Source organism: Pygocentrus nattereri, chromosome 13 (assembly GCF_015220715.1).
Source record: "Pygocentrus nattereri isolate fPygNat1 chromosome 13, fPygNat1.pri, whole genome shotgun sequence".
Lineage (NCBI taxonomy): Eukaryota > Metazoa > Chordata > Actinopteri > Characiformes > Serrasalmidae > Pygocentrus > Pygocentrus nattereri.
Genome location: NC_051223.1, coordinates 39,355,116 through 39,367,615, shown reverse-complemented (window position 1 = coordinate 39,367,615; position 12,500 = coordinate 39,355,116). Strand labels below are relative to the sequence as shown.

Below are 12,500 nucleotides of genomic sequence, written 5' to 3'. Positions count from 1 at the left end.
CGCTGCTGGACTGAGAATAGTCCACCAACCAAAAATATCCAGCCAACAGCGTCCTGTGGGCAGCGTCCTGTGACCACTGATGAAGGACTAGAGGATGACCAACACAAACTGTGCAGCAGCAGATGAGCTGTCGTCTCTGACTTTACATCTACAAGGTGGACCGACAAGGTAGGAGTGTCTAATAGAGTGGACAGGGATTGGACACAGTGTTTAAAAACTCCAGCAGCATTGCTGTGTCTGATCGACTGTTCTTCAGTGGTCAGGACCCCCATGGACCCTCACAGAGCAGGTACTGTTTGGGTGGTGGGTCATTCTCAGCACAACACACACTGACACACCACCACCACGTCAGTGTTACTGCAGTGCTGAGAATGATCCACCACCCAAACAGTACCTGCTCTGTGAGGGTCCATGGGGGTCCTGACCACTGAAGAACAGGGTAACAGAGTATCAGAGAAACAGATGGACTACAGTCTGTAACTGTAGAACTACAGAGTGCAGCTATACAGTAAGTGGAGCTGATGAAGTGGACAGTGAGGTGGTCAGAATGTTACGCCTGATCGGTGTAAATCAAGTGTTACTGTGGAATTAGTGCTCATTGTCATCCACAGTTCATTGTCCTTCACCGCCTGTATGAGCGCGTGCTGGGCCAGCGCTGCCCGTTTGTTTTGGAAAGTGCTGCATCAGCTCTGAATAAATGCGTCTTGTGATCATAATTCTCTGTGGGTTTTAATTGAGTTTATTCCAAATGTTATTTTTCCAGTTAAACAGGTTCATATGACCGTGCTGTGTGTTCTGTGAGCTCTGACGCTGCGCCAGCTCAGCAAAAACAAAGACCAACCAACTTCAAACTCGGCAAACGTCAAGAGGTGACCTTCTTCCAAAAGCAGTTAAATGAGCTTTACAAAATAAGGAAAAAATACAAAACATGATGCCAAAAAGTGAAAAAAGCAGAATAATCTCCGAATAGATTCAGCGTTACAGCCCCAGCTGCTTTTTCCATACTTTACTCAATTACTCTGCAGTCAGTTTAATTAACATTAATTCATTAATTAACATAACATGAGAACCCAGCTCTCTATAGGCTTTATTTAATATCATTAGTGCTAAATCAGCTGTACAGAAATTTGATGTTTGAATAATTCTGTCTTACTGAAACTCTGGATTCAATCAGGTAAACAACAGACATTCTTTCAGCCACCTTCTTCTCACCTTTGTCAAGGGTGTCAATAATTCTGGACAGTGCTGGATATGAACAAAATATGATATGAATTTTTTGAAACATTGACTCATTGGACTCAACATTGTGTTATTAGACTAGTCTTGGTCTCGATAGTATTTGTACTCAGACTAGTCTTGGTCGTGATAGTAACTGTACTCAGACTAGTCTTGGTCCTGATAGTATTTATACTCAGACTAGTCTTGGTCCTGATAGTAACTGTACTCAGACTAGTCTTGGTCTTGATAGTAAGTCTACTCAGACTAGTCTTGGTCCTGATAGTATTTATACTCAGACTAGTCTTGGTCTTGATAGTAACTGTACTCAGACTAGTCTTGGTCCTGATAGTAACTGTACTCAGACTAGTCTTGGTCCTGATAGTATTTGTACTCAAGACTAGTCTTGGTCCTGATAGTAACTGTACTCAGACTAGTCTTGGTCCTGATAGTATTTATACTCAGACTAGTCTTGGTCTTGATAGTATTTATACTCAGACTAGTCTTGGACCTGATAGTAACTGTACTCAGACTAGTCTTGGTCGTGATAGTAACTGTACTCAGACTAGTCTTGGTCTTGATAGTAACTGTACTCAGACTAGTCTTGGTCCTGATAGTAACTGTACTCAGACTACTCTTGGTATTGATAGCATTTATACTCAGACTAGTCTTGGTCTTGATAGTAAGTCTACTCAGACTAGTCTTGGTATTGATAGTATTTATACTCAGACTAGTCTTGGTCTTGATACTATTTGTACTCAGACTAGTCTTGGTCCTGATAGTATTTATACTCAGACTAGTCTTGGTCCTGATAGTAACTGTACTCAGACTAGTCTTGGTCTTGATAGTAAGTCTACTCAGACTAGTCTTGGTCCTGATAGTATTTATACTCAGACTAGTCTTGGTCTTGATAGTAACTGTACTCAGACTAGTCTTGGTCCTGATAGTAACTGTACTCAGACTAGTCTTGGTCCTGATAGTAACTGTACTCAGACTAGTCTTGGTGTTGATAGTAACTGTACTCAGACTAGTCTTGGTCTTGATAGTAACTGTACTCAGACTAGTCTTGGTCCTGATAGTAACTGTACTCAGACTAGTCTTGGTCCTGATAGTATTTATACTCAAGACTAGTCTTGGTCCTGATAGTAACTGTACTCAGACTAGTCTTGGTCCTGATAGTAACTGTACTCAGACTAGTCTTAGTCCTGATAGTAACTGTACTCAGACTAGTCTTGGTCCTGATAGTATTTATACTCAAGACTAGTCTTGGTCCTGATAGTAACTGTACTCAGACTAGTCTTGGTCCTGATAGTATTTATACTCAGACTAGTCTTGGTCTTGATAGTATTTATACTCAGACTAGTCTTGGTCTTGATAGTAAGTCTACTCAGACTAGTCTTGGTATTGATAGTATTTATACTCAGACTAGTCTTGGTCTTGATAGTATTTGTACTCAGACTAGTCTTGGTCCTGATAGTATTTATACTCAGACTAGTCTTGGTCCTGATAGTAACTGTACTCAGACTAGTCTTGGTCCTGATAGTATTTATACTCAAGACTAGTCTTGGTCCTGATAGTAACTGTACTCAGACTAGTCTTGGTCCTGATAGTAACTGTACTCAGACTAGTCTTAGTCCTGATAGTAACTGTACTCAGACTAGTCTTGGTCCTGATAGTATTTATACTCAAGACTAGTCTTTGTCCTGATAGTAACTGTACTCAGACTAGTCTTGGTCCTGATAGTATTTATACTCAGACTAGTCTTGGTCTTGATAGTATTTACACTCAGACTAGTCTTGGTCTTGATAGTAAGTCTACTCAGACTAGTCTTGGTCTTGATAGTATTTGTACTCAGACTAGTCTTGGTATTGATAGTATTTATACTCAGACTAGTCTTGGTCTTGATAGTATTTATACTCAGACTAGTCTTGGTCTTGATAGTATTTGTACTCAGACTAGTCTTGGTCCTGATAGTATTTATACTCAGACTTGTCTTGGTCCTGATAGTATTTATACTCAAGACTAGTCTTAGTCCTGATAGTAACTGTACTCAGACTAGTCTTGGTCCTGATAGTAACTGTACTCAGACTAGTCTTGGTCCTGATAGTATTTATACTCAAGACTAGTCTTGGTCCTGATAGTAACTGTACTCAGACTAGTCTTGGTCCTGATAGTATTTATACTCAGACTAGTCTTGGTCCTGATAGTATTTATACTCAGACTAGTCTTGGTCCTGATAGTAACTGTACTCAGACTAGTCTTGGTCCTGATAGTATTTATACTCAGACTAGTCTTGGTCCTGATAGTATTTATACTCAGACTAGTCATGGACCTGATAGTAACTGTACTCAGACTAGTCTTGGTCCTGATAGTAACTGTACTCAGACTAGTCTTGGTCCTGATAGTATTTATACTCAGACTAGTCTTGGTCCTGATAGTAACTGTACTCAGACTAGTCTTGGTCCTGATAGTAACTGTACTCAGACTAGTCTTAGTCCTGATAGTATTTATACTCTGACTAGTCTTGGTCCTGATAGTAACTGTACTCAGACTAGTCTTGGTCCTGATAGTAACTGTACTCAGACTAGTCTTGGTCCTGATAGTATTTATACTCTGACTAGTCTTGGTCCTGATAGTAACTGTACTCAGACTAGTCTTGGTCCTGATAGTAACTGTACTCAGACTAGTCTTGGTCCTGATAGTATTTATACTCTGACTAGTCTTGGTCCTGATAGTAACTGTACTCAGACTAGTCTTGGTCCTGATAGTATTTATACTCAAGACTAGTCTTGGTCCTGATAGTAACTGTACTCAGACTAGTCTTGGTCCTGATAGTATTTATACTCAAGACTAGTCTTGGTCCTGATAGTAACTGTACTCAGACTAGTCTTGGTCTTGATAGTATTTGTACTCAGACTAGTCTTGGTCCTGATAGTATTTATACTCTGACTAGTCTTGGTCCTGATAGTAACTGTACTCAGACTAGTCTTGGTCCTGATAGTAACTGTACTCAGACTAGTCTTGGTCCTGATAGTATTTATACTCAGACTAGTCTTGGTCCTGATAGTAACTGTACTCAGACTAGTCTTGGTCCTGATAGTAACTGTACTCAGACTAGTCTTGGTCCTGATAGTAACTGTACTCAGACTAGTCTTGGTCCTGATAGTATTTATACTCTGACTAGTCTTGGTCCTGATAGTAACTGTACTCAGACTAGTCTTGGTCTTGATAGTAACTGTACTCAGACTAGTCTTGGTCCTGATAGTAACTGTACTCAGACTAGTCTTGGTCCTGATAGTAACTGTACTCAGACTAGTCTTGGTCCTGATAGTATTTATACTCTGACTAGTCTTGGTCCTGATAGTAACTGTACTCAGACTAGTCTTGGTCCTGATAGTAACTGTACTCAGACTAGTCTTGGTCCTGATAGTATTTATACTCTGACTAGTCTTGGTCCTGATAGTAACTGTACTCAGACTAGTCTTAGTCCTGATAGTATTTATACTCAAGACTAGTCTTGGTCCTGATAGTAACTGTACTCAGACTAGTCTTGGTCCTGATAGTAACTGTACTCAGACTAGTCTTGGTCCTGATAGTATTTATACTCTGACTAGTCTTGGTCCTGATAGTAACTGTACTCAGACTAGTCTTGGTCCTGACAGTAACTGTACTCAGACTAGTCTTAGTCCTGATAGTATTTATACTCAAGACTAGTCTTGGTCCTGATAGTAACTGTACTCAGACTAGTCTTGGTCCTGATAGTAACTGTACTCAGACTAGTCTTGGTCCTGATAGTATTTATACTCAGACTAGTCTTGGTCTTGATAGTATTTATACTCAGACTAGTCTTGGTCTTGATAGTAAGTCTACTCAGACTAGTCTTGGTATTGATAGTATTTATACTCAGACTAGTCTTGGTCTTGATAGTATTTGTACTCAGACTAGTCTTGGTCCTGATAGTATTTATACTCAGACTAGTCTTGGTCCTGATAGTAACTGTACTCAGACTAGTCTTGGTCCTGATAGTATTTATACTCAAGACTAGTCTTGGTCCTGATAGTAACTGTACTCAGACTAGTCTTGGTCCTGATAGTAACTGTACTCAGACTAGTCTTAGTCCTGATAGTAACTGTACTCAGACTAGTCTTGGTCCTGATAGTATTTATACTCAAGACTAGTCTTTGTCCTGATAGTAACTGTACTCAGACTAGTCTTGGTCCTGATAGTATTTATACTCAGACTAGTCTTGGTCTTGATAGTATTTACACTCAGACTAGTCTTGGTCTTGATAGTAAGTCTACTCAGACTAGTCTTGGTCTTGATAGTATTTGTACTCAGACTAGTCTTGGTATTGATAGTATTTATACTCAGACTAGTCTTGGTCTTGATAGTATTTATACTCAGACTAGTCTTGGTCTTGATAGTATTTGTACTCAGACTAGTCTTGGTCCTGATAGTATTTATACTCAGACTTGTCTTGGTCCTGATAGTATTTATACTCAAGACTAGTCTTAGTCCTGATAGTAACTGTACTCAGACTAGTCTTGGTCCTGATAGTAACTGTACTCAGACTAGTCTTGGTCCTGATAGTATTTATACTCAAGACTAGTCTTGGTCCTGATAGTAACTGTACTCAGACTAGTCTTGGTCCTGATAGTATTTATACTCAGACTAGTCTTGGTCCTGATAGTATTTATACTCAGACTAGTCTTGGTCCTGATAGTAACTGTACTCAGACTAGTCTTGGTCCTGATAGTATTTATACTCAGACTAGTCTTGGTCCTGATAGTATTTATACTCAGACTAGTCATGGACCTGATAGTAACTGTACTCAGACTAGTCTTGGTCCTGATAGTAACTGTACTCAGACTAGTCTTGGTCCTGATAGTATTTATACTCAGACTAGTCTTGGTCCTGATAGTAACTGTACTCAGACTAGTCTTGGTCCTGATAGTAACTGTACTCAGACTAGTCTTAGTCCTGATAGTATTTATACTCTGACTAGTCTTGGTCCTGATAGTAACTGTACTCAGACTAGTCTTGGTCCTGATAGTAACTGTACTCAGACTAGTCTTGGTCCTGATAGTATTTATACTCTGACTAGTCTTGGTCCTGATAGTAACTGTACTCAGACTAGTCTTGGTCCTGATAGTAACTGTACTCAGACTAGTCTTGGTCCTGATAGTATTTATACTCTGACTAGTCTTGGTCCTGATAGTAACTGTACTCAGACTAGTCTTGGTCCTGATAGTATTTATACTCAAGACTAGTCTTGGTCCTGATAGTAACTGTACTCAGACTAGTCTTGGTCCTGATAGTATTTATACTCAAGACTAGTCTTGGTCCTGATAGTAACTGTACTCAGACTAGTCTTGGTCTTGATAGTATTTGTACTCAGACTAGTCTTGGTCCTGATAGTATTTATACTCTGACTAGTCTTGGTCCTGATAGTAACTGTACTCAGACTAGTCTTGGTCCTGATAGTAACTGTACTCAGACTAGTCTTGGTCCTGATAGTATTTATACTCTGACTAGTCTTGGTCCTGATAGTAACTGTACTCAGACTAGTCTTGGTCCTGATAGTAACTGTACTCAGACTAGTCTTGGTCCTGATAGTATTTATACTCTGACTAGTCTTGGTCCTGATAGTAACTGTACTCAGACTAGTCTTGGTCTTGATAGTAACTGTACTCAGACTAGTCTTGGTCCTGATAGTAACTGTACTCAGACTAGTCTTGGTCCTGATAGTAACTGTACTCAGACTAGTCTTGGTCCTGATAGTATTTATACTCTGACTAGTCTTGGTCCTGATAGTAACTGTACTCAGACTAGTCTTGGTCCTGATAGTAACTGTACTCAGACTAGTCTTGGTCCTGATAGTATTTATACTCTGACTAGTCTTGGTCCTGATAGTATTTATACTCTGACTAGTCTTGGTCCTGATAGTAACTGTACTCAGACTAGTCTTGGTCCTGATAGTAACTGTACTCAGACTAGTCTTGGTCCTGATAGTAACTGTACTCAGACTAGTCTTGGTCCTGATAGTATTTATACTCTGACTAGTCTTGGTCCTGATAGTAACTGTACTCAGACTAGTCTTGGTCTTGATAGTAACTGTACTCAGACTAGTCTTGGTCCTGATAGTAACTGTACTCAGACTAGTCTTGGTCCTGATAGTAACTGTACTCAGACTAGTCTTGGTCCTGATAGTATTTATACTCTGACTAGTCTTGGTCCTGATAGTAACTGTACTCAGACTAGTCTTGGTCCTGATAGTAACTGTACTCAGACTAGTCTTGGTCCTGATAGTATTTATACTCTGACTAGTCTTGGTCCTGATAGTAACTGTACTCAGACTAGTCTTAGTCCTGATAGTATTTATACTCAAGACTAGTCTTGGTCCTGATAGTAACTGTACTCAGACTAGTCTTGGTCCTGATAGTAACTGTACTCAGACTAGTCTTGGTCCTGATAGTATTTATACTCTGACTAGTCTTGGTCCTGATAGTAACTGTACTCAGACTAGTCTTGGTCCTGACAGTAACTGTACTCAGACTAGTCTTAGTCCTGATAGTATTTATACTCAAGACTAGTCTTGGTCCTGATAGTAACTGTACTCAGACTAGTCTTGGTCCTGATAGTAACTGTACTCAGACTAGTCTTGGTCCTGATAGTATTTATACTCAGACTAGTCTTGGTCTTGATAGTATTTATACTCAGACTAGTCTTGGTCTTGATAGTAAGTCTACTCAGACTAGTCTTGGTATTGATAGTATTTATACTCAGACTAGTCTTGGTCTTGATAGTATTTGTACTCAGACTAGTCTTGGTCCTGATAGTAACTGTACTCAGACTAGTCTTAGTCCTGATAGTATTTATACTCAAGACTAGTCTTGGTCCTGATAGTAACTGTACTCAGACTAGTCTTGGTCCTGATAGTATTTATACTCTGACTAGTCTTGGTCCTGATAGTAACTGTACTCAGACTAGTCTTGGTCCTGACAGTAACTGTACTCAGACTAGTCTTAGTCCTGATAGTATTTATACTCAAGACTAGTCTTGGTCCTGATAGTAACTGTACTCAGACTAGTCTTGGTCCTGATAGTAACTGTACTCAGACTAGTCTTGGTCCTGATAGTATTTATACTCAGACTAGTCTTGGTCCTGATAGTAACTGTACTCAGACTAGTCTTAGTCCTGATAGTAACTGTACTCAGACTAGTCTTGGTCCTGATAGTATTTATACTCAGACTAGTCTTAGTCCTGATAGTATTTATACTCAAGACTAGTCTTGGTCCTGATAGTAACTGTACTCAGACTAGTCTTGGTCCTGATAGTATTTATACTCAGACTAGTCTTGGTCCTGATAGTATTTATACTCTGACTAGTCTTGGTCCTGATAGTAACTGTACTCAGACTAGTCTTGGTCCTGATAGTAACTGTACTCAGACTAGTCTTAGTCCTGATAGTATTTGTGTTTTGTATTCTTCTGTATGTTTTGTCTGTAGGTGTGCGGGAGTTTGTCTGTACTCTAAAAGCAGCTTTAGCCGACGACGGTCACCCACCTTTCCCGGAGCACACTCCGTCCCGTCCACAGGCGGACCCTTCTTTGTCTTACAGAAGTACTGATTATCAGGGTGGCTGCACCACAGCTGCTTACACGGGTCATACGTGCGGAACTGAGGAAAGAACGAGAGCGCGATTATTAAGGTCATACAAACGAAACGTGCCCCAGCTTTTACACCGGCCATGTTTCGTGCTTTATCTATTGAAGCGGGTCGTGAAGTAAGGAGGCTCAAGTTAGTGGAGAATCCCGCGGAGGGAAAACTTTAATGCTTCGAGACAAAAACGAAACTTAACTCGCTTGAAAAGAACAACTGAACCCCCCCCCCCCCCCCCTTAAAGGGCTAGACCCCGTTGAGTGACTTAAAGCCTGTCCGTTGCGGATTCGCTCCAGTCGCCCCTACAATATCACAATTAGCAAATAAACAGCGGAACAGAGCCTCTAAAGGATGCGCTCACTCATCTTCACTGGACATACAATTTGACCAGAGGCGCCTAAACCTTTACATGCGGCTGTAGCTGCTGTGCTTGTTTGGTTGAGAAATGGAAGTTCAGTTTCCAGCTTTGTGGGTTTTTTTTTAAATCATTATTAAAATGATCCCTATAGTGAAATGAACACGAGTCAAAAAGTTGAATGCCGCCAGCAGGTGGCGCAGTTTTGCACTTTCCTTCTGGAAGAGAATAACGTGTTATAACAGGAAAAAATATAAGAACTGATGAAAAATAAGACAAATTTGAGGTAATTAACAGGAAAACAATACAAATAATTCTGCAGCTCCGCCCACTGAGCTACAACACTGATACTATTTAAGGCTGTAACTGTTACCACTGTTTATTTCAGTTTAGAAGTAAATACTGAAAATCACCTCAGTCAGCAGGTCACTGATTAACCCAAACTGTTGGAGTATGATATTAAAATCTAGACTATAACTGAATAAATAGTGATTCATAATTATATCAGCTGATTTTAGATTTGTTGCACGCTCAAAATCATTATCGACCGAAATATTTTGATATCGGTCAAGCCGTAATATTTAATTATATGGGGAAAAAAATGACTGAGGTAAGATTTTTGGTCAAATCGTCCAGCCCCACAACAACATTAGAAACGGACTGATGGTAAAGACTTACAGCTGTGCACATCTTATATCCCACCCCGAAATCAAAGCGGCACTGCTCGTCCATGGAGTAGTTGATGCCCGGCAGCTCCGGGAGTTTAGGCCATTTGTGCTCGAATGGGTCGTCCAGCAGACAGTCATACGAGCTGGGGGCGAATTCAGAGAGCGTGGAGGTTATTCAGAGAGATTCAGTGTTACGGTCATTCAGCTCAAGGCCGAACCATGACGTTTAGATTGGATTGGATACATTTTCATTCAACCCAGCCCAGCATCTTAGCGCAAAAACACATCATCTCAGTTTAATTAATCGTAATTCAGTCCTTTCCCTCGTGGTGCGATCATCTTTATTCCCAAAGGACTAAAAGCAGAGGCACACAAATGCACTCTGAAGTGCTCCCAGTGCTCTAGGATGTCATCAAAGAGGATTAAACCTCAGCCTCTATCAGCACAGAAGACCTTTCATTTAAATGGGCTTCCAGTCTGAGATTCAAGAGGCATTCAAGCATCAAGAGCAAAAGTCAGAGACCACCGTTCATTTATTTCCAGCCCAAACAGCCATTCAGTACAAGGTATTCCTTTTTCAGGTAAAGGGAATCAAAACTCAAAGCAAAAAACAGTGAACATGGGGCTCCTAGCAACCACCTGGAAGAGCTGGTCAACCCCATAACTGCCCCCATCAGATAAACAGCACTGAAAGCTTTGATCTCTGAGAGAGAGGAGAAGATCAAGCTGCTTCAGATCTGAGAACATCCACAGGTGTTTCTGTCCTTCCTTCCACTGTGAGAAGACCACTCAGCGCTGTGGGTCTGAAAGGACGTGTAGCTGATCAAGAAGAACCTCACTGAGAAAAGGAGACGGACACATCAAACAAAGAAGCTGATGGACTGACCGCCCCAGAGTCCAGACCTCAGCACCACTGAATGGGTTTGATTACTTCAGTAAATCATTAACCAGCTTCTCAGACTGAACTTTGGAGGCGTGTCTGCAGGTTCTTTGAGGAGTTGAAAGTGAGTTTCCTGAGAAGAACAGAAGCTGGAGTGAAGGTGAAGAGCGACTCACTTTAATGCAACATCGCATTGCAAAAATTGATGTTGAACATTGTGAGTCCAAAAGTCTGTAAACTCAGGGTTTCTTCTGAAATGAAGGGGTTAACAGTGAGTCTGTGCTGCAGTAACAGCCTCCACTCTTCTGGTGAGGCTTTACACTAGATGTTGAAACATTGCTGTGAGGATTTGATTGAGCATTAGTGAGGTCAGGTACTGATGTTAGATGGTCAGTTCTGGACACTCAAACTCAGGCCAAATGTACTGGATGGAGCTCCATCACTCCAGAGAACACTGTTCCACAGCTCCACTATGGAGCCCCCTGCTGGTGACAGACCATATAATTAATAATAATGCATAAGAATAACTCAGTAAAACATGGGAATGGGATAATTAAGTAATGTCCATGACTTGGTAAAGTATGGGAACAAAATAATGAAGTTGTGGCCATGACTTAGTAGAGCATGGGAACAAAATAATTAAGTCGTGGCCATGACTTACTAAAGCATGGGAACAAGATAACTAAGTCAAGCCATGTCTTAATAAAGCTCGAGAACGAGATAATTAAGTCATGGGCATGTCTTAGTAAAGCATGGGACTGAGATAATTAAGTTATGGCCATGACTTAGTATAGCATAGGAACGAGATAATTAAGCCTTGGTCACAACTTAATAAGGTTCCCATGCTTTACTAAATTGTGGCCATGCCCTAATTATGTTGTTCCCACACCTTACTAAGTTTGATCATGCATTAGGATCTCAATATGATGACACATTATTGTTATTTACACAGGATGTCACCAGCAGGGCTCCATACTCAATGTAGAGGGTCTTAAAACCCGTCTAGCCCACGTTTGACACTGGGCATGGTGACCTTAGGCTGAACTGTGGCTGCTCTAGAGTGTCCCTACCTATTGGTCAGTGCTTTTCTATGCAGATTATACAAATTGATATGAATTCACTCAGTAGAAGAAGTAAATACCTTTGGACAAACACAGAGTTTTGATAAAATAGCAATAAAACAGTCATTTGAGTGGTTTGGTGTGAAAATGACAACATGACATTTTGGCCTTCAACTCCATTCATGGTGGAGGGAGACATGCAGGGCGCTGTGCGGCAAAATAGACCCCAAAGAAAACTCATTATTCCAGATTTTCCACTGTTTTCCATCATCAACATTCCATATAAGCTCAGAAGACTCATGTAGGTTCTCTGGTGGTTCTGGATGGTAAATAAAGTGTCTATATCTGTGTTGTAGTCATGGCGACGCCTGGTTCCCATCACCACCACTGTAAAGACGTCTGAACCAGTTCACACCAAACCCTCTGAATCCCTCTGATTAAACCTCACACATGGAGTTATACAGAAATTTTGGAAAATTGGTGGAACTCCTCTTCAACATGGTACCAACGTCACCACATATTTAAAATGAAAAATAGACATTTTCAAATATAAGAATGTAAACAAAGCCTTTGGCCCCAGAGGTCGGGCTAATAGACGATGAAAGTCTTACTGGATGTAGCGGTTGAGCTCCTGCTTGCTGCAGCGTGACCAGTGATATC

At 40.7% G+C, this 12,500-nt stretch overlaps 1 protein-coding gene across 2 annotated transcripts in view; it reads right to left on the bottom strand.

Annotated features, from left to right (window-relative positions):
• Positions 1–12,500, bottom strand: part of LOC108441013 (A disintegrin and metalloproteinase with thrombospondin motifs 3) — a 139,490-nt gene that overhangs the window by 30,663 nt on the left and 96,327 nt on the right. For both annotated transcript variants that reach the window (XM_037543889.1, XM_017720266.2), the window contains exons 8-10: positions 12,452–12,500; positions 9,910–10,042; positions 8,781–8,894 (exon numbers count right to left, since the gene is read on the bottom strand). The exon at positions 12,452–12,500 is cut by the window's right edge and continues 95 nt beyond it. In XM_037543889.1, coding sequence (XP_037399786.1) covers positions 8,781–8,894; positions 9,910–10,042; positions 12,452–12,500 — 296 coding nt within the window. The remainder of the gene's footprint in view (positions 1–8,780; positions 8,895–9,909; positions 10,043–12,451) is intronic.